At 40.4% G+C, this 22,615-nt stretch overlaps 2 protein-coding genes across 2 annotated transcripts; both read left to right on the forward strand.

Moving 5' to 3' along the window:
* The first annotated feature begins 2,105 nt into the window (after window positions 1-2,105).
* On the forward strand, window positions 2,106-5,188 carry LOC111253220 (muscle LIM protein 1-like). Its single transcript, XM_022812335.2, has 3 exons — window positions 2,106-2,265; window positions 3,049-3,262; window positions 4,085-5,188. Exons 2-3 carry the CDS (start codon window positions 3,049-3,051, stop codon window positions 4,240-4,242), a joined length of 372 nt encoding a protein of 123 aa, XP_022668070.1. The 5' UTR covers window positions 2,106-2,265; the 3' UTR covers window positions 4,243-5,188.
* Window positions 5,189-6,988: 1,800 nt separating this feature from the next.
* LOC111253255 (uncharacterized) lies at window positions 6,989-18,829 on the forward strand. The gene is made up of 10 exons (XM_022812401.2): window positions 6,989-7,813; window positions 9,722-9,880; window positions 10,342-10,649; window positions 11,041-11,149; window positions 11,653-11,802; window positions 13,107-13,202; window positions 13,557-13,682; window positions 15,016-15,135; window positions 15,411-15,524; window positions 15,723-18,829. Exons 1-10 carry the CDS (start codon window positions 7,580-7,582, stop codon window positions 16,134-16,136), a joined length of 1,830 nt encoding a protein of 609 aa, XP_022668136.1. The 5' UTR covers window positions 6,989-7,579; the 3' UTR covers window positions 16,137-18,829.
* Window positions 18,830-22,615: the final 3,786 nt, after the last annotated feature.

Genomic DNA, 22,615 nt, shown 5'->3' on the forward strand with positions numbered 1-22,615 from the left:
CGTTGATCGGTATCACTAATGAACGTAGATTTACGAAGCTGAACTAGGTGCTTCATTCACCTCTATTCGACTTCAGTCAGATCTCAGTTGTCGCACCGAGAGGACGCTTCCGATGAAAAATAGTTATTATGCAACTGCACAGTTGTCGTTCATTGAAAATATATGAAAATCATTTTGTTCGCAGGAGCTTGCGTGGCCGAAGGAGACCAAACGCAGTGAAACGTTTAATTTCGAAATACGAAACAATGTAAGTTAATAAAACAGATGTCGATTATCGTTAACGAATCTAGCTAGTTACACAGGCGCTTCTGCAGATAACAAAAATGGTTGAAAGGTGAAATGAAATTCAGCAGTTTTTTTGACAAGTTGTTGACTGAAATATGCCTACACTTTTTATTCCTTAACGTTCACAGCGTTGCTTGCTTACACAAATTGTGTGATATATATGCGTCGTTGGCAGGATGGAAAACGCTTTACACCGGCGCTGCAGAATAAATTGAAGATGAAAACCGCGATTTTTTGAAATAATACCTGTAAGAACCATCATCGATGAGGTGTCTGGGTTTTTATGTTTGAACAAAGCAAACGATGCATTTGCACAAAATGGTTCATGAAAAGCGTGTATCTCTATTTTTCCATCATAACTACCAGACCTTTAAGGGTAAAAAACACATAAACATTTATTTCCTTAATCCCAAAGATTATGGTCGTATTGAAAATCCGAAATTGTCAGCCCACCATTAGCATAGTTTATACCCATCCTTGGATCATATCCTTGTTCAAGGACTACTATTGTGAAAGATCGTCAAAAAATGAAGTCGTTACATTTTTGCTAATATCCAATGGGTCTATCTCTGAAGATTGGTCCGACGAACAAATTCGTCGGACCGATCTTCAGAGATAGACTCTAAACTAGAAATGCGTTCCATTTCATACACGAAATACACGAGATCCAGTCGAAATGGTGTACTTATTGTCTTGCAAGAAATATTTATCTGCAAACGGGAGAAAATATTGGACCGTGGAATACATTATTTCGAATGCTTCATAAACTGTTATAGTGGGATATAAATGTATAAAATGTCTTCTGGTGCTTTTTTCTTAAAATATTATATATATATATTTTTTTTTACTTGTTTGCTGTTTACATCAGAATTAGTCGCAAATCGAGTTAAGACCATTTTTTAAGCGCTGATGAATATTATGTTCTACCTTTTCTACTGTAAACTTGCAGCTTCCCTAATCTTATCGGACAAATGCTGTGGTATCTGATTAGGCCTGTAGGCGTATCTAACGAATTCAAAAATTCGCGCCATAACACAAATACCTATATATTAAAGTACTCAAAATATCTACAAAATGTAGGAAATGAAACTGCTGATATAGACCAGATTGCAAGATTAGACACACAAAAATCTAGAGTAGGCTATGTACACCCCTTTTTGAACAGTCGTCAACGAACGATGTTTGTCTTGTTCTTCCAAAAAGTAAATCTAATTATTTTTTTCAGCTGTACAGCCATCTAGCTGGCAAAGACTTACGTAATATTCCCGAAAATGTTTCCTTCTAAACGAAGTGTCGACGACACTACACATATAGTCAATTCCCGTTCACGAAAATCATTTCTGCTTTCTGGACGAGCTTTTGTGGACTTAATAAAAATGTACAGGCTCGTAATCTTATTATCAGATTATTAAATGTACATTGCCGAATAAGTTTGAATAAAGGCTCCGTGCGGTTGGCAAAAAAGGATCGAATCGTATACGATGTTGACGAGTCTTCTGAATGTTCAACATATGACTCACCCACGGTCTATCAGTATATGCATTATGGCAATACATAGCGAGGTCCCATCGAGTATTATGTACATTTCGCATGGTAAACCTCTTATTTCTCTCCCAGCAGCAATTTTGGTAGTCTTTCTATACATTTCTTACCTTTCCATCGCTGCTTCTTCCAAGTTTGCCCCGGTTTTCTCCCAGGCAGGCATCGTGCCTCTCCCACGGCCGTACGGTGGCCTGGCAGAGGGCACAGCTCGCGTGGGAGTGGAGATGGTGGTGGCGAAACCCGGCCTGAACTCGGCTTGTTCTCCGGCACCCTTTAAAGTCGGCCACTTACCGACCGGGCCGTACACTCGGCAGCGGAGCGCGTAGAAAGCTGTAACGCACTGCGGAAAACCTTCAGCTCTAGCAGCAGCACTTCCATCTATTTACTTTCGGATTTCTCCTCAACAACATCCCAAAAACTTCTAAGCGACAGAAAAAAGTACGTGCATTCTATCCCAATGCTTCCGCAGAGTTACTACTTTAACAGACGCATCTAGTAGGTATGCTTAGTTGTACGTTCATCATAGTAAACTACCAGATGTATAAGCTCAAAGTGTGGCAGGGTGAGTTGTGCACGAGGCTAGCTTCATCAAATGGATTATCTCGTGCGATGACTCTGCAAACGCCAAAGGAGATACGCAAGTGGATAGAAGAGTATCGTGCAGGACAGTGCTTTTAACCCGAGTGCCTGTGTATTCTGCTGTTGGTGAATTTGTAACGCCGACCGTTTCTAAAGTAGTCCATAATCAGTCATTAACAGAACTAGACAGTCCTGTATTGTGAATATAATTCTCGCACTTGTTCAAATCGAAGCTTTCTCTTTTGTTTTCAAGTTACACTCTCACTTGAATAGGTTACAGCTGTTCAAAGGGTATATTTGGCTATGGTAGTTATGTAGTTTAGCGTTTTCCACTATCAGCTATTGCGTCTCATAGCCTCTTTAGGCCATTCAGATGTCCTTACTTATACGCGAATAACCTGTACCAGTGGCTGATTTTATTTAGACATTTCGTTTGTGCCTTAAGCCATTTTATAGAGAGGTGGATGCTGTACATTGGTAGACAAAATTTAACAATTGGAAAACTGACAATAATGTGATGATACGATAAATGGATGTACGTCTTCAATGAAACAGATCGCTCAAAATCGTACGCGCTTTTGACAGTGCGAAGTCTCCGTTTCCTAACACTTAGATCATAAGAGCTCTGTCGTATTGTCGTAGATGCCTTTCCATCCCACAATGGAGCAGTCCAGGTGCCCGAAGTGCGCCAAAGTGGTTTACCACGCCGAGGAGATTCTCGCTGGCGGCCAAAAATGGCATAAAATCTGCTTCTATTGCGGCCTCTGCCTGAAGCGACTCGACTCGACCTGTTCCACTGAGCACGAAGGAGAAGTTTACTGCAGGCAATGTTACGGACGAAAATTTGGTCCTAAAGGTTAGTCTCTAAACTACGCTAAAACACGCTTTTACAATGATATAATATCAATACGCAAGATATATGCAGTTGAAACATGTTCAAATATTTTTTTTCGGACCAGTTTCCTGGTCCGGACCAAATTCCCGGAATTTATACTGAGGAAATATTCAGTAGCGAGTTGAAAATAATTTTTCTGGCGCTCTGTGACTACGCTCCTTTTGAAGGAAGCCTTCAAATGATGCATGAACATGAACTAAGGTGGTCCATATTAGCAACTAGTAGATTTTTAGGACATAATATTCATTGTGCAATTGAGGAGTCCTCTTTGAATAGTTCACATTAATGGAAACCTAATTTTTACCAGCGTCTACTTATCAATTAAGACTAGCTTTGTTACGTCAAAAGAAAAAGCTCATAGTTATTTAATTCGACACATGAAAAGGCAACTTAGGTAACAGTTATTTTAATACAGAATTATCTAAACGCATTTTACTCTATTTTCCAACAATTACTTTACAAGCAATTTCAGCATTCGATCCTCTGCAACCCTATACGCGTCCATTTGTGGAAACAACTACCAATAGGTTTTCCTAATGTAATAGCTTTGTAACGCTACATTAAAACTTCATTGTTTTTGTTCATCAATGTATCGTATCTCTGTATGTCTAGATCGCTCGTTTCCTACACCTTCCTCTAGAAGGTAACCTAGGTAGAGTTTCGCTTTCCGGTATTATTATCGTTCAATCGTAAAATACTAAAAAACGTAAAACTCTAATTGTGTGGTGTATTTCAAAGATCGTTTACTATCCCCAATATCTTGGGTCATTTTGAAATTTTCAGGAGTCGGTTTCGGTGGAGGCGCGGGCTGCCTGTCGATGGATAAGGGCGAGGTGTTCGGCAATACTGAGTCTGCACGCAACAAACCCCTCGACCCGTACTATGGCCAGGCTGGCGGGTGGCAGAGGCCAACTCGGGCCTTCCACCCCAGTAATAACTAGACCGGCACTCCCGACTAAATAACGATCGCGATGATAAACTTACCCGCAGAGTGAGCGAATCCGAGAGAGAAGGGCGTCCGACAGATAGATACAAAACAAACAAGATGATAGAATAACGGGGCTTTTCCTTAATTATCTCATTTTATTCTTCTGTTTATCCCTCCCAGCCATTCGGTGCATCCATTACACAGCTAGGGGATGCAGATATACCCAGCAGACTTGTTTTCCGGTCCGATCGAGTTCCTCTATCCGAGGTTTTTTCAAGACGAAAAATACGCAGAAAAGGGGATAGTTGCTTTAATTTATGTGCAGCTAAACCAATGATACAGGGCGCGGCAAAGACAGTTATCAGTTGAAGTATTCGATGATTCATAGTTAATTGGGCCATATCTCAACAAAGTAGGGTCTCTGCGAGTAAGATCGAACGCTGATAGGAATTGGCAGTACTGCCTTTGACCCAATATGTCTTCTCTATGTCATTACAATATATAGATGAAGAAATCGGTCGTTAAGGCACAATGTCAACTTTCCTTCTATTGAAATGTATACTAAGATAGAAACGCGCAAGGTGATATAGTACTATTAGTTCTGTTATAATTCCGCCATGTAATAATATACTACACCATAGATTATTAGAGGTTGTTACAAATATACGCACCGTACCTGCCATCAGTTGCAAAAGAGGTTCCGCAAATATCAGCCTCTTTTGATCGGCGTATCCATCGTGCAGTGAGCATGTAGGAGAAATGCTACCGAGTACCGAATTGATATTCAGATGAAATCATATTACCATTAATACGAGCTATTTTTTTTTTTCATTTGTGTTAATAACGCAATACACACATACAAGTGTGTGATGCAAGCGACAAATGCGAGTGATGATGGAGTCTATTTATTGTAAAATATACAAAGCGATCAATACATATGAAATTGACAAGATGCAATATCGGACGAGTGTTTTCGATGATGTCCTACTTGCCCTATCGTATAGTAAATGACGCATATTTGTCCTCAGCCTTATCGCGCACAAGATGTTTACTGCAGAAGGCCTCAGGCTCAACCTAAACTAATACAGTATCAGCGCCAGCGCTAATAATCTATCAAACTATAGTTTTATGTGAAAATTACGAGTCTTATCTTATTAACAAAAAAAAAAAGACATTCTATTTAACGTTAGCTAGAATTGTTTAGCCTATCGTAGCAATATTTATTTTTACTCGAAATTATCGCTTCTTCCTCCTGCTATAGTGTTAGAAAATTAAATGGGAAAAGTTACATATCGTGCATTTATATTCCGAAATTTTCAAAAATCCCTAACTTTCACAACCTGGTTCGAACCCTTTGCGACTGAAAAAAAGCCTCCCTGCTCAACAGCACCATGTAATCCGTATGTGACACTTAGTTTATGTATAGGAGATTGGTATAGCCTGTTTTAGGATATCCAAAAATGCTCTAGTCGAGGCCACTGTATTAAGGCATTCATTTTCTGTCACGCTATTGCTAACAGTGGAGATTCGGTAAATTATAGGCGCAAACTATTGGAGCCTTTAACAGATATAGTTACTACCACATGTCGCCTCGCGCGATCGATGAATATCTTTGTAAGAAAAGAGGATCGCTTTCAGATGTATAGCAACTGTGAACATTTCGTTTATCTCGAAGCATGGTTACAGATAGCTACTGCTGCTGAAAACTGCTTCAGGATCGTAAAAGCCTAAACTGGTACACCTCTCGTTATCTCACGGTAAAGTAGAACGTCCGTTTTGACCAAATACAGAACTTTACTGGAATACACAATTTCAACGAAAATATTACCTGGCAACATGCGGAATCGGGTCCATTGAGGGTGCTGCTGTCGTCTTAACGTGCCTGCCTGGGGTGCGTGAGATGCTAAGATCAAGTTTTACGTACACGTTTCTTCATTCGCACCGCCCTGTATTGTAACAGATATTAATCATTACGGTGAATTATGCCCCGCGTATCAAGAAGGAGAGAATCGTTGAAATTATCCGTTACTTTATAGTCCCTCCGATCTACAATCCGGTCAACAGAACGTATGTACGTGCATACTGTGACGCTAACATCGGTCTTCCAGGCCCCCCTAACGCACACGTGTGTCGAAGCTGCAGGGTTATCTCAACACGTGAATATTTTAAAAACGATAAAATATATATTTCTACTTCTCAAATAGATACCGTACTTTATCGGTAGAGCAGGGTTACCGCAGATTCTTACGGTACATAATTCAACTATTAGTAATTAATTCCTCTGCTTAATTCCCTTTCCGATAAAATTTTCGTAAACTTGGCCAAAATCAATTCTTTTCATGTGTGTTTCTCTTCAAGCCTCGACTCGAAAGTCTAATAAAGTCAACCTAGTTAATTTCAAAGAAATGTGTCATCCTTTTCGTTTCACGTTGTTTAATATCGATAAGTAAGTTTATTGTGGCCTTCTTCCGCCACAATAATTCTTCTGTATAACGAATTCGCAAATTCAAAGAACTTGTTTTGTTATTATGGTATATTCAATATACTATGATTTTTCAGCTTGAATACAATGATTCTTCGGGTTGCGTTTGAGGGGAGCTTTTATTGCTTCTATTAGATAGATTATTTTTGTTGGATAGCTCCTCTCTCTGTCTTGGTCGCGCAGGCAGACCGCGCTGTTGAACGAGTGTCGTTGTAGAGGGCGCATGCGCACTCCTGTTTGCCGAGCTCTCGTCCACTCTCGACAACATTTACTGACTGCAGCTGGGAGAAGCAGACAACCCCCTCCCCCCCTGATGGCTGTCGCTTTCTGCTCGCAATCCAGGTGCCAAGCTCAGCGTTTCAACCATGAGTCGGTCAATGCAGTGGCAAGCAACAGCACGGAGACCTCTATAGAGCTGCTGTAGAGAGCGGACAGTGCCTCACCCAAGCACTAGTTCCTCACGAGCGTGTTTTCCGTGTCTTGTCCGAACAATCGACGCAAGCTGGCGGATCAACGCGCCTTTCAGTTATCGGAACGTGAGCCGTCGGTGTCGACGTGTGTTTGTATAAATACTTCGAACAGGTCGACAGAGAAGAGGGGATTGTGGTGAAAGCGAATGCGCGTGTATCCCGCCGATGAGTGTGCGAAATCAGAATAAAAATAGTGCAAGCTAACGGTTATCAGCTGAAACGGACTCGAGACGACGCTGGCTACAGTAAAGTGCAAGGTGTAGTTTTATTGTGCGCTAATATAGTCAAGGTTCAATAACGAAAAAACAACGGCTGGATAAAATCGAATCAACGGTCGATTGTGGTTGTAGTTGTTACGGAGGCGCCGATGACGGAGTACAGTGGCGGTGGGCGAGGACATGCCTGAGAATGCATTGCTTTGGTGCTGGAGCCTTTCGAGTCTGTCAGGCAAATTGCCCGCGCTGCGCAGGGACTCCCGCACCTCGCAACCCGATTGCAGTCAGCTCCAGACTGTCGAACCACAATTGCAGAAACATCAGCAACAGCAGCAGGCCTACGGGGAGAACGTTAAGACGATCGATTGGGGTAAAACCTGCGGCGGCTTGCAGACTTCGCGATTGGCCGAACTGAAGGTGCCTACTGTGACAATGCGAAACACACACACACAGACACACACACACACACACACACGTTACACTGGGGGCACAACGGCGTTGAGGGCTGGGCGGTACTGCAATTCCTGATACAGACGTCAATAATCACTTAACTGCAGTAGAGACAGCGTTTCGACTCGATGGAAATCGTCTTGTTTATGATAATCTTGTACTTGTGTCGCCGTTATTAGATATCAAAGGTATCGACATCTGGAATATGTTAGAAACGTCATGCGGATAGAAAGGCAATCCACCAGATGTACTGCATACCCGAATATTGCCAAAAATATAACCCGGACAGCGGAATCTCTAATTCCTGGTGTAATTCGATGTAAATTTAGAGAGTATCGAATATTTTTATTATAAAAAGACGCAATAACTCTCCATTGTGTCCTCCACACAGTAACGTCAACCCCACAGTGACAGCTCTTAATAAGGCATTTTTTTTCTATGTATAACATATTGGACACTCCCTTAGATGATCTTATCCCACTATATAAAAAGGTCAAATATGAACATCTTACAAACCCTATGCAACGACAGCCGCTTTGTCAAAGGCAATCCATGAAGTGTCTGTCTCTACAAGTCCTAAGCAGAGGAAATCTATTGGCGTCATCGTCTTCCTAGTGGTAGGCAAACCTTCTTCTTCGAAAATGCGAGCTATTCGTTGTCACATTAGTGTATCATAGATTCTGTTTACGGTCATCGTATTGCCTAGACTGGCAGTCAGCTTCCGTTCCAAATCAACTGCAGAATTAAGATTCCATACAAAACCAATTGGACGCATTGATTTTGTTTTATTTTAAAGGGCAACAACTATTTAACCGTGAGGGGGCAACAAAGGCACAGTCGATGACATGCTAAGTATCCATACCCAAGAAAAATTCTGTTTTTCGGTAACGTTTATAGCCATAGTAGGAATGACGCATGACGATGCTGAATTTGAAGCACGAAACAATTCCTTCACTGCGATTTTATTAAAACTCACATCAAATCAGTAAACATACGTGATGAAGGTCAATACTCGAGAAAACTTTTAGAAATAATAGGATAAATTGTTTTTAGGCACACGAGTATCCGGGTAGGGAGACATTGGAATTATCTGCTTTTCGTACTTACATTATTAGTATCTTTTTGTCGCTTATTTTCTATTCGACCAGTTATTTATTAAGCAACGGTTAAAATTAAGATAAAAATAGCAACACTAATATATGCATGAAATATTGGTGCTTTGTTACTCTGTTAGTCAAATAAGCGAAAACTAACGCCAGCGCTTAATAGGCTCAAAATCGAAACGCCTCTAGGGCCTTTTGCTGACGGGAAAAGAACTAGAGATTTCATACAGCACAAATCGTATACTATACAGTTGTATACGAATTTTCCTTATATCTAGTAATATCAAACATCATAATGTCTAACCTGAGTTACTGCGTACCATTTAAAATAAAGTGAGGATTCGAAATGTTTTAATATAGTATCTTTGAAATGGTCACAAGAATGAAAACGGAACTATTTTTTTTTGTTTCTCCGTGTCATAATAATAATAATACTGATAATAATCATCCTCATAAAAATGAACAACTTTATTTTATGAGGGGACAGCTTGATAGGGAACGTTCTTAGGAGCGCTATCTATGACCTTCCTATCGCGTCTATTAGAGCACTGGCAGTAACTAAACGATAACCACGAATTATTGTCTGTGATTTTATAATGTAATAAATCATATCTGCCCTCTAATAATGGTACATTTGAATCGAACAGAATATTGTTAAAAATGGATGCGAGAAAAATTCTAGCTAGAAATCTCTAAATTATGTATTATGTACGCGTACAAAAATGTAATTTATTAATCATTAACTGTGACGAGACACGCGTGTTATTTTTAGGGTGTCTTCCTTCAATCGCAAGAGTCGGCAAATATCATTGAGGGTAACATCGGATATCCGCTCAGCGAGAAGCAGCTCGCCAAAGAATCAATCTACTCGCGAGTTTCGAAGCCGGCCCGTGAGAACCGCCATAACGAGAACGATCTAAGTGTTGACAAGGTAGCGTATCTTTTTCGGGGCTAGATATGTATCGATTGTTACTCATAGCTCCTCAAGCATCGAGAAGCACATCTTGCGTATTTTCTTATGAAAGGCCGATTATAATAAGTTTTATGGCAACGTTTCCCATAGCACATTTGTATGAGGTTATATATTGGTGATTATGGGGTCGTTTAATGACGGCCAACTTATGTGTTCGCTTCTTTACAAATGCATCGAAGTATTCGCGAGCTTTCCTTATCTCTCTTTGCTTCGCATGCAATTAGGGGCGAAAACATGGCAATAGTATTTCGAAGTGGCGTATATTCAAACCCATTCATTTACTTTGCATCAAAACGTTCGGGTCATTAAACCTTGATTTTTCTCAATTGAGTAAAGGATTTGCCTTGGCCAACGTATAAGGGATGGTTTTCAAAGATATAATAGTCGTTGCTTTTTCTATGTCCCCTTTGTTTTTCTAGAAGGGCCGTCGTAGTGCTGGCAGTGCGAGCGGTGAAGCCGTTTATGAAAGTATAATCACTCTTGACCCATTTGAGATGATTTCAATGGCCCATTTGAACCAGCTGGGTCAGATGCAGGTAACCGCTCCGCACCTGCAGCATCTGCAAAGTCAATCGACAGGCAGCATTACAAATGCGCAACAAGGTGGAATTTTACCACAAAACGGACCACTACCAGGTCTCATCCATGCGAATGGTAACGGCGGCGGTATGTGTTTATCTGGTCCCCCCGTTCACATCGTCGCAAACCCGATGGGTCAGGATTCCCTGTAAGTAGAAATTCAGTTTCCTCACACGCAGTACGTGCTTTTTGTGTTTGAAATAACAAAGTACCAATGCTTTATTCCATAAACAGCTACTATCTATAAAACATAAATGATATATACGTGCTCATAGGCTTTTCAAAGCCCGCTTATCCCCCTGGGATCTATATCGAAGGAAACAAGTTTAATAACAATAATACGATTACTATTTTTTAATAATACGAAATCGACTGGATAAATTATACAAGTATTTACTTAAGCCAATTAGATAATATCGGGTTATTTAGCGGTACCAGAATATTTGCATGTTCATCTCCTACAGTCGGAAAATGCTGTGAATGCATTTACTGAAGTGGCGTCAGTTTTAACGTTATTGATGTTGCCTATTGCGACAAAGGTATACGACGATTGGTGATGTTTCTGAGCGGGTATACGAATGTCCAGACGAGTGCCCACCACCGGTCCCTCCTAAACAGATGGAGGTTCTTTATACAAAACCTACTAAGGTAATAAACCAAAAGCTAACGTGTCACTTCGGAGTTGCATGCAGATTTACATAACCTATACGTTTTTTTCGCTATGATTTATTATTTTCCGAAATTCAGGAACAGGTCGTTTGTGGAAGTGTTTGGTTAGTTAATAGTTTGGTTAGTTAAAACGGCTATAATTTTTTTTTTTAATGTTTCGAAGTATTGTTGTGAAGAAAATAATTTTAGGATTTTAGGGTATCGAATCATTTCGCGTCAAATTATATTACAAAATACGAAATGTTATAAATCGTTCTCTCACATTTTAGCATGGCGCTATTTTATAGCGGTGCAACATTCAGTTACACTTTTTTTTCGGTTGTCGAAATGCATTTGAATTTCTTAAAATTTAAGGTCGTTCGCCTGGATATTAGCGGTCATAACTTTAGCCGCGGAAAATTAAAAAATTCAAACGGTTCACGAATATCACTTTCATTTTGGAACTATAGCCATGTTATTTACGGTTTTCGTCATGTGTAAAGGTGTTCCCCAAATCGAACGGGGGAGCTGCGTTGAAAATCTACAAAAGCCGCGAGAACGTGCCCCCTTCACCAAATAAGGATTCGTCCGGTTCTGGTACCTCCTCGTCGGACACGCGAGATCTCCAACAGGAAAACTATGCACTGAAGCAGGTACAACTGAATGCATGCAGGCACGATGCACGTTCAAAATAAACACCAGTTTAGGAAATGTAGATGCATTGTATATTGCCCCGTTGATAGATTAGTGGGTAACGTATCTGCCTTCTAATCTTGTGGTGTAGGTTCGATTCCGGGTATAGACACGCTTTGTTTTGCGCTGGGAGCCAGCCATGTAACGAAACGTCTTACGGCTATGTCGGACGTAAAACTTGAAACTTAGAGAGGCACGATATGTATTGAACTGACTATTGTAATGTCTAATATATTGGTTACCGTTGCTGATGTCTATCCGTATTTCTGTTCGAAAATAAATCCGGTTTTTGAAGTATCGTACACATGTTTGACGTCAACCGAGTGTCGCTTCTGCCTGTACACATCAATTAGATATCGACTCGATCGATAGTCGAACTACTGTTGTTGCTTCGGCTGAAAACAGACTCGAACCCGAAGGGAAGGTCCAAGAGAGCTTGCCTCTATGTAGTTGTACGACTCTACAGGCGATATCCCCTCGCGCGTAAAACAAACTATGTATTTTTTTTGTACGATGTTGATGCGAGGGAAATGAATTAACTTAAGGATGTAAGCGGCCACCACCACTTCTCTTTTTGAGACAAGCCCCATCAAATTACATAGATGCCAACTCCTTGACAAACAGCTTCTTGGAATAATAATGCACAAACGACGTCATCTGGTAAATTCAGGACATTGAAGCAAGTCGTATTTCACACTTTGTTGAAATGGTATCTTTTGGTGACTGAAACATATTTACACTAATTGAAAAAGCGTTAGTGCCTCATTTTTTAATCATGATTACAGTTTGTATCATTGGGCCTTACGAACTGCCATAATAATATAAGACCTCGGCACAATTCGGGCGTTTTGGGTTAGCTGAACGGTGAATGAAGTGATACCGGAAATCGAAATTAGTCCCGGCGCGATATCAGCAATATTGTTAACTACGAAATTTTCGGCGTGTATAAAAAAAAAATAATAATCCGCGGAAAATGTATTTTTTGTCTTCCAAAGCCTTAGAACCTGCATGAAGTTCGAAACTCTGTATAGGAGTCAAAGGCAAAACTATTTTTATTTCTACTTAGGTGATGTTAGGTAATGCATCTGACATTTAAAACCGATGTATTTCAGTACAGTGACCATTTAGTTATTTTATCTACGTTAAATATTGCTGTATGTTTTTCCCTAATTATAAGTTCGGAGGTTTTGATTACTCTAGCATACTGATGCAGCAGCGTAGCAAACAGGCCTTTACGATTTACTCATTTAATTTTAAATTTTAGGAAATTTTGGCCTATCGAGAACGGATGAAAGCACTGGCAATGAAACTCGAGCAATTCGACGGAATTTCAGCTATAGTAGAAGAACTTCAGGGAAAGGTAAAAAAAAAAAAAAAAAAAAGTACATCAATGAAGGTCGACAATTTCTACGGCTAAGAGCCAATTAAAATGATTGATGCTTCTAATTAGCACGTGATTACTATCCTTCCTAACCACTGCCGTAAGAGATATGTCATTACAGATGAATATTAATATTGCTCTAACAACACTTCTTTTAATTCGGAAGCTGATCTATCGCTTAACTAAGAAATGATAAACTATGTTAGGGGTGTACTTGCAAGGATTGTCGCTAATATAAGTCTGGCAGTATCGAAACCGAACGGTTTAGTATACGTAGTACTTGTCATACACTAACTAAATACGACAATTCATTTCGAACTGTTTGGATTAAAGGTAGATAAAGTTAGCCAGGAGAATGCGCGGTTACGATGCTTCGAACGAGAGCACCGCGAAGCGCAGGAACAACTTAAAGAAGCGCAGCGTCAGTACAAACTCGACGTGGACCAACTCAGCTCGCAGGTTAGTTTTTCCATGGAAACATTTTAACGATAGCTCAGAATATCTTCTTCAGAAAGCTATTTCAAAAGCACCGCTGCCATTTAACTGTAAGGGTAGTAAGCTTTTAACGTCAATGTTTAAGGTTACGGAGCCTTAATTAGGTAATTTCGTTTCACCAGAGTCATAAAGGGTTAATCGGGAATGGCATCGTTGTTAACCTTTATAAGTAGTGGTTGGTAAAAATTTCCGTAAGGATATTATCAGCCTAGTTCTCTGCTGAATAACTTTTACAATATTTCAAATAGGCCATCAATGCGATATATAATCCAAAATCGGGGCTCTAGGCGACGAGAAATAAAGGTTATGAAAAATCGCACACCGGTAACCGGAATATACATAAGTAGACTACATCGAATTACCCTAGCCGCCAGGGTAGTGTGTATGGTGTAACCATGGTGCATCATGGTTGGGGAGCGTAAAGAATTGTATAATTCTTCAGACGCTTATCCGAGAGGAGGCTAAGGATGATACCCTCGAAAGGCTGCAGTAGGTAAGCATGGCAAGGATTGCTATCTGAATTTCGTTGATACTAGGAATCAAAGAGTAGAACTTGAGGAAATGGCCTGCTAGCTTACCGAAACTTTCACTGACCACTGGTGCAAAGTGCGTCCTTCTTGAGGAAAAGCTGCCTGATGACACGAGCCCTATGTGCAGCGCTGGAATGGGCTACGACATGTTTCACACGTTGGAGCACTGCACGTCCTTTAAAACGAAAAAGTCGAAGGAAAAATATGGTGGCTGAGTTCTTCAAGGTGACGTGAGCTCGGCAGTAATCTGTAAATGCGTAGCGTAGAAACAAATAGGAGCAAGCAGGACACAAGGAGGAAATACAGCCTCCCATCTTGCACTGAATAAAAAAGGGAATTAATATTGAAACAAGTACCGATTCAGAGGAAGCTGCAAATTAAGCAGAGACACTACTATAGCAAATGCCCAGAAGTGAGGCTCGGTATTCATGACCGGTGCTTACTTATTAAAAGCTTTAAATCGAAGTCATAAGGAGCAATTTCAACCGACAAACCTAAGCTCTTTCTGAGAGGCAAGGATGAATTTTCGCATCCATTTGTATTATGGGCCTACCTTAGCTGCCGTTGACCTGGACAGAAATAGTTTAAACCTCTTTTTTTTCTTTCTTGAAAAGCAACACCTGTTGTAGTCTTTAAATTGTATAGACTGTGAAAGAAAATATCATATACTAACATGAAATACTATAACAACAATTGCCGCATAGAGCAAAAAGTTCATTATATGCAAAATTTACGATCTAAATTTGGCTACAATGTGGCTTATTCAGGTGGCGATTCTCGATGGGGAACGTAACGACCTCGAGTGTTCGTTAGCAAAACTTCAAGAGGAGCATGATTGTCTCATGATTTCATCTCAAAACTCAGTATCATTTCAATACCATTCACAGGTAGGATCTTTTGTCTGATGATTTATGATTTTGCTTAGCTTTGAATCTGCGGTCAAAATATCTCGAGCAGTGAAGGGACACGTCAAAAAATACCTAAAATGCAGTACAATATTGGTAGGCTACAAGGAACATTCATAATCATATCAAGTGTTGACTATTTGAATACGTTAATTCTTTCTTCAAAGCATATCCTATATAGGCTCAATCAGGACATACGCGAGCGTAGCGACTTTGTAGACACTGACGTTTTGTTACAATATCTTTTTTATTTTTAGGCCATGCTTGAAGTAAAGAGACTTCTGGAAGAACTTAAAAATAAGTATCAAAACGACAAGGAAGCTCTATTGCTTCGAGTGGAGGCTGCTGAACGGGATAAAGTGAACATGAAGGTAACAAATCAAATAAATGAAAGAAAATCTTTCTAAAATGAAGGGTGATATCATGCAGAGAGTTCATGTATGCTGCTCTCTTATCGTTCAATAAAATTGACTTAATTAGAAGGTACGATATGCATTTCTTGATCTATATTTACTTAAACTCTCGTTGACTGCCGCTCTTCACTTGTTCTGATATGTATTTTGCGACAGGCAAGTGTGTCGCAACTCGAGGAAGAGGTCGCGTCACTGCGTGCCGAGAGAGACCAACTTAATCAGGGCTATCGGAAGGCCGTACGTCAGAAGCAGTCGTTAGTCCAACACATAAAAGATTTGCAAAGTGAGGATAGCGAGCTTCATGCCCTCATGCAGAGTCTGTTGCAGAGCGCACATCAGGCCGTTGCCGAGAGGGATACACTCGAACGGTTGGTAAAGCCTGCTGCTGGCTCAGGCCTGACAAGCCATGCGGATACCCTATCTGCCCAGGATCATCGCCAGGTGCCCGCTGGTGGAGGCCAAATGCTTCAGTCAGTCCAACAGCAGCCACTTGGCCAAGTAAATCATTCGATAAACGCTGATAGCCAAGCCGGCGAATGGGTTAACAACCAAAGTTTCCTATCCTGTTAGTCGTGTTAGAGCGGCCGGTTGGCGTAGGGGTCCTTTAAGCTAATGCGTAAAGGATGAAAATTATGCTAGGCATATATATTCGCCTATAATAATGCCATGAATATGTGTGAAGATGTTGACTTGAGGTTGGTGATGGCATCTTCTATAAAGCAACAAATGGTTTACAGTTACAACTCTGCTAATGAAGTCTCAAAGAGATGGTAAAGCCAAGAAAAGAAAGTGTACGCTTCTAGAGTTATTTCGGGCATACCAACGCGTATTCTTAGAGAAGAACAACTATGTCTTAATGTTTTCAAGGACGACTATTTGGAAAATTGCGGATAAACTAGTCGTCTGTCAGCTGACGTGACATCTTCATGATACAGGTCGAAAGATGAGGTGACAATGTTTGATATCTGAGTGCCCAAAATGTTGACCTTTGTTAAAAAGAGAAATTAAACTAAACTAATGTACTGAAAATTCGTCTAACTCTAGTACTGGTCCGTTGAATTCGATATATTGGATCTATGTCGAAACGAAGTCCATTAAAAAGGAGAAACTCCTGAAACAAGCATAGACGGGTTGTATGTATGCTTTCTATCCTGCACTGTACACTTCATTACAAGACAGGCGTGAACGTTTGCCTTCATGCTACGGGATAAAACGTAGACTAAGGAGGCGACTCTGATATGACTGACGAATTAATTTGTAGCATTATTTGAACCCGCTACCATATGCAAATCTAATACACCAACCGTGTTTACACAGCGATGCTCTCTCTCTGATCGGTTGATATATCTTTAGGTATAGATGTAGATTTATTGGACGGACCGTCGCGCTGAGAGAGAACGAGAAAGAGAGAGATGTTGATGGGATAACGAGATCAATGTTAGTCGGGTTGTGCCTACGCAATCTCCCGTTAGGTCGTCTGACTCTGCTACTTGACTGACTCATCGAATCCGGTTAAGAAAGTGGTCAACACGATCTTCACCCATCAATAACAATGGCTCAATGATGTGCAACAGCCCGTTTTAGACAGGTGGAATAAATGATAACAAACAATGGGATGACATTACTAGAATAGATAACCCAGATAGGACTGGCGGTGAAAAATGTGACTGACTTCATCTTGTGCATTCAGTGAACGATGGCTATCTCATGGGGTCTGCTTGAATTTTGAGCTGCAATCATCTGAAAGTTGCCATATTTTACCATTATATAATATATCAATATTATTACTCAGGCGTTTTCGGTTATTATCGGCACTGCACAAAGGTTTCGTAACGATAGAATTTTTTTTTGGAATATAGTGAGGATAGAAATTGTGGGCTTCACGGAATCGAAAAGAGGACCTAGATTAGATCCTGAACACAATCTTGTACGAGGCCTTTCGTTGTCCAATGCCAGAGTGGACTATACGCTCTAGCAAGTGCCGAAACAAAAAAGGACTAAGCATAACGAAGCCGTAAAATTGGCTCTTTTTTGCAGTGGATTTTGCAGTACGAGCAGAGAAATCAATCGACGATAAGACTATTGATGAAATATTTCGTTGATCGTTTTCAATGCTTTGTAAAAGGATCTGAGTCAATACAACTATTCACCGCTTTTTTCTGCACCAAGCCACTTATTTATTTCGTGTTCTTATAAGTAATATGAACAGCTAGATTTAAGAAAATTTTCCTTGAACATCGGCCCAGTAAGGTCAGATTTTAGTTTCTCCGGATCTGTACAGCAATTGGTCATGTTGACTCAGGATCCGAACCGGTATGAGGTTATTGTTAAGAGTTTCGCCTCCATCCTAAGCATGGCGTAACTACGAAATCGAAATTCCAGAATACTTAGTTATCTTTACCTGTAAAGAATTAAGAGATCAAATATTTCATAATTTCGTTATTATCATATCAAGAAAATTAGAGATATCAGCTATAACAAATAACTGGTAAAATACGACCGCAACATGATAACTTAGTTGAAAATTAAACAAGAAAGAATTGGAATTGAGAACTGATTTGCACGTCAGAGAAAGTTGCCACGCCAATAGTGACATAGTTACCACTATAGATGCCGAAACGGTGCGTGTCAGTATATTAATAGGAAAAAAAAAGGAAAAACAAACTGTTATATTGCAGCTATCACACAAGTGATGATGATGATGATGATGATTATTATTATTATTATTTGTAACCATTGCAACTGTGTGAATAAGTGAATCCGTGTATTTCACTATGACAAATATGTTTAGGAAAAAAAAAACACCCTGAACGTGCATGGAGTTCATCTTCAGCTTTCATTTTAGACAAAAACGTTAGATTAGCCACAGATGACGGAATGTACAACAATATCACTCTATAAATATTTACGTCGGTCATTATTATTATTACTACTATTATGGCTGCCGTTTTGTTGGCTCAACGCATAACCCTAGGAAATTCGGTTTGCAACCAGTCGTCGATTAATCAGTTAAACGGATATCACGACGACTAAATAATGCAAACAAAATAAGGTACCATAAATAAGTATTGTCTATAGGAGATGTCCTGCTTTTAGGCACTGGTCTAAACCATCAAATTCATCAAAAGCCTACAAGATTTAAGAACCATAAATAAAATTTAGTAAATGAATTAAGTTACCTTAAACAATGAGAATGTATTTATTAGCTAATGCATTTTATTATAATAAAGACTTGTTGGAAGTTCGGCTTGTGAATTATGTAATGCCTGTTGTGAAATCAAGTCACGCTGGATGATCCATAACAGTGCGTTTGAGTCATCAGACCATCAGTAAAACAATCTAGGTTTGAAATCTAGGTCCAGGGCAACTCTGCGGTCTACAGCGATACCTATCCTACCAGACATAAAACTTTTAAAGCCTTTACGTTCTTTAAGCAAATTTATTCTATACTATCATAGGTAACGATTAGGACTATCATTAAATATTATGCTCCGATCTTCCTTTGGACCTGCAAATAAAATAAGCTAATACCACTTGAGCTGTACATTTATTTAAAGATCTTGGGTCTAAGATACTGGGATGCTTTTTGAGCGGTAGCTCTATAATTATTGCGTTAATTTTAACTTTCTACTTCGGCAAAATGTAATTGCTGAGTCCACGCTTGGCTGTAAGTGTTTCTGGGTGATAAGTCCTGCAGGTTGTGTACGCTTCGAGAACGGGGCAATACAACGAATTAAAAGAGCTAAAAATCGATGATTCTGACCACCTTGGAACCCGTTGTTTTCAGTATAAGGCTCAAATGGGACACGGTCGTCTTGTGTCAGGGAGAACACAAGCTGGAAGCCCTGGAGTGCTCACTACTTTTCAAAAAGCATTAAAATCCTACGGAAGATTAGAGCGCTAGGTATCATTTCACCGTCCATTGAAGCATAGTGTCATAACTAATCTTCAATTTTTTCAATAAACTAATAGAAGAATGGCGTAGAGAAGGCCAATCATTAATATTTTGGCAAGAACCTGCTTTTCCCTCATTCACATGGAGAAGACAACAATTGCGGGGTATCTGAAACCATATTTTTTAGCGAAAGAGCAACTAGCGTTATCAGATTATTTGGATTTATTATTATTATTATTATTATTATTATTTGGACCTAAGCAGAATAGACATGGTTGAATTCGATTGAGAATGGCTTTCGTAGATCTGATTCACAGCTCATGAGAAATATTAACTCCAACTAAAGCCTCAGAGTGGACTTCATCAAGGAGTCGACGCTCACCATGTAATGGCCCTTAGAAGTCTACGCTATAAGTCACATGATTTGACAAAAAAAAAAGCTGTTTTTAAAATTTGTTTAGATTTCAACTAGATATTGAGAAATGTACATCAAAGATTTAAAAAGAGAATTAGGAATTCCACAGCAAAGATATATTTTTAGCTAATTTTTCTTTCAATACGACCGAAACTTCGCAGACGTAGCCGTAATTGGTTTCAATAGTCTATAGGTTTTTTCTTATAATAAAGTCGGCCGAATTCTAGTTATGTTTTGATGGCAATGAAACATACCGTATTAGGAGCGAATATTTAGGCTCTTTATTACGTATTACTACTATCTATCATCATTTACGGACTTATTTTTGGGATTAACTCATTTTTTAGTGCCTACATACTGAATACATATTGAGGCCGTTCTTGTTCAATCGGATATAATCCCATCAAATACTCTGTTAATTATTTTTTACTGTTATATATAAGTTAATAACATTATAATAGTATTATCAGTCACAGGAGCGCTATTCTGTGTGTTCTTTTGCCTGTTTAAGAAGTACATAGAGGAGCGTATCACTCATTGGAGTGAGAGACCACTGAGTAGCAAGCTAAATCAAATCCAGAACAAGCCGTCGCGAGGGTCATTTGTGGCCGCTATCGTCGTCGTCGCCGCAGGATACTCGCAATCTTAGATCTTATCGAGTTCCAGTGAAGGTCCTTTAAAAGTTTTTGATTTGGAAAGGTGTGGCTAAATCCTAATCGAGAACGACGAAGACTTTCTTGGTTGGATCATCACTAGCGATCGTCGCAGAGCGCGTTCTGCGGTGCAAACGCACATCTCTGATGCGTCTCCACGCCTTTCTCTCACTGGCTGTCTTTCGCCCCGTTACTAGGGTAGGCGCGCCCGTGGCTGGCGCTAATGGATCCAGCCTCAGGCAGATCGAGTCGTTTCGTTGGCGGAAATCATCATAAAACGCCTTGGCAGCGCTTCTACTTGTCCAGCCTTTCCATTCCACCATCTACACGTGTTCAGGCTCTTTCCCACCCCACAGTCAAGTGCCAATCCAAGTTCTCCTGAGGTCGCACGCTGCCTTGCTCTCTATCTCGCCCTATTTCGTCGTCACTGCGACTCATCTTCCTGCCCTCGTGGCATCGCAGCCCCATTTTCCAATCCTCCATGGCCTTTCCCGTCAGCTATGCAATCATCATCATCATCATCATTATCGCAGATCTTAAATGAATTCTTGTGCGCGTCGCTTTTCGCGGTGTTCGGTTAGTTGTTCTTCTTTCTTATTCTCCATCTCTTTTCCGCTGGATAGCTACACCTCTCTTCGGTTCTTTATTTCGTTTTTCCCGTCCGTTTACTCCGAACGCTGAGCATTGGATCGTTGCGTTCGGACGAACAAACGCCCGCTCACCCAAAGATTCGCCGACATTGCCTCGGTTGCTGCCGCCTACTCTTTCCGGGAGCCTCAGCCGCTGACTACTACTACAACTACTATTGCTGATGGTGGCGGTGCTAGTGTAAGTGGTGCTGAATAGGTGGTGCCAGCAGCCTCTGTCCCCCATATGCCCCCGCTTTCTGTCTGATATTTCCGATGGCGCGCGACTTGGAGGCGATGAAGTGAGAGTGGTAAATTTGCAGTTGGATGGTACCGCCACCAGCTACCGGAACGGCAAGAGCAACGCCATCCGACAGCAGGAACCTAACGCCGCACTTCTGAAGCGTCCCCGTAGCATGGGGATCTATATAAGGGGTTACGTTGCTTGCTTCTGAACGTAGAAATTCTTCGACTCCAAGATGGGAGAAGTGAAACTCTGAGGGAAAAGAGCAGGAGAGATGGCAGAAAAATCCTGAAATGGCAGGGTCTTTAAGATGAAAAGGAGTGTTCTGAGCTTCGGTGCAGCCTAATTCCGTCTCCGCCGAGTTTTCTGAGAAAAAACAAAAAAAACTATAGTAACGCTCTATTCTTTTGAATTATAGCAACGCCTGACGGTACCACCCGGATTAGCCGCTATTCTTACTTTTGTTCTTTGACCTTTCTGAATATCTCACCAACAGTGAGAGCCTGAGCGTACATATGTTTTAAAAATCAGTTTTGTTTTGGCGCTGGATGACTGGAAATAGTTGCCGGTCCATTTGTTTCCACGGTCTACACTTCTTTTGGCGCGTCCAAATATCGATCGAGCTGCTAAATATATTGTAAGGTAAATCTCCATACGAATATTTTCTTATGATAGACATAGGACCTATTGAATGAAACGTGAATTTCGAGTCTTTGTTCAATAGGCTTTGCTCAATGGAAACAACTTTTGTAGCTGTATATATGTAGTTTATAGATTTTAATGATATATTTGAAAGTTAGGTATAATCTATTATAGACCATTGCTTATAGCAATATCGAAACGTGTATGCATTCCACAATATATCTTAATGTGGAGATTAGCTCACATGTCTGACTACGTATCCTTAACCAGGGGGCATCACCCCGTCAGCAAAAAAGACATATTCACTTATTTTTATAAAATGCTCACAACGCCCTAAGGCGATATATAAGCTTATATATAGCTCACTATGCTCAATGGCTGTCAACATAATATATGCGGCGGCACTTTTTGTTTGCTGTCGGCTTTTCCGTCGTGTAGTATACAGTAGCCAGTGTGCTCCTCTCAGATGTGATGCTTCAGACGTAGGAGTAAAAGCAAATGTTATCCAGGGGCAACCGAGCGCCAGGGGTAAGTCCACGTTTGGACGGGAAATGCGGGGGAAGTTTGCGAGAAA

The sequence above is a fragment of the Varroa destructor genome, unplaced genomic scaffold, assembly GCF_002443255.2.
Source record: "Varroa destructor unplaced genomic scaffold, Vdes_3.0 BEIS01000006.1, whole genome shotgun sequence".
NCBI classification, from domain to species: Eukaryota; Metazoa; Arthropoda; class Arachnida; order Mesostigmata; family Varroidae; genus Varroa; species Varroa destructor.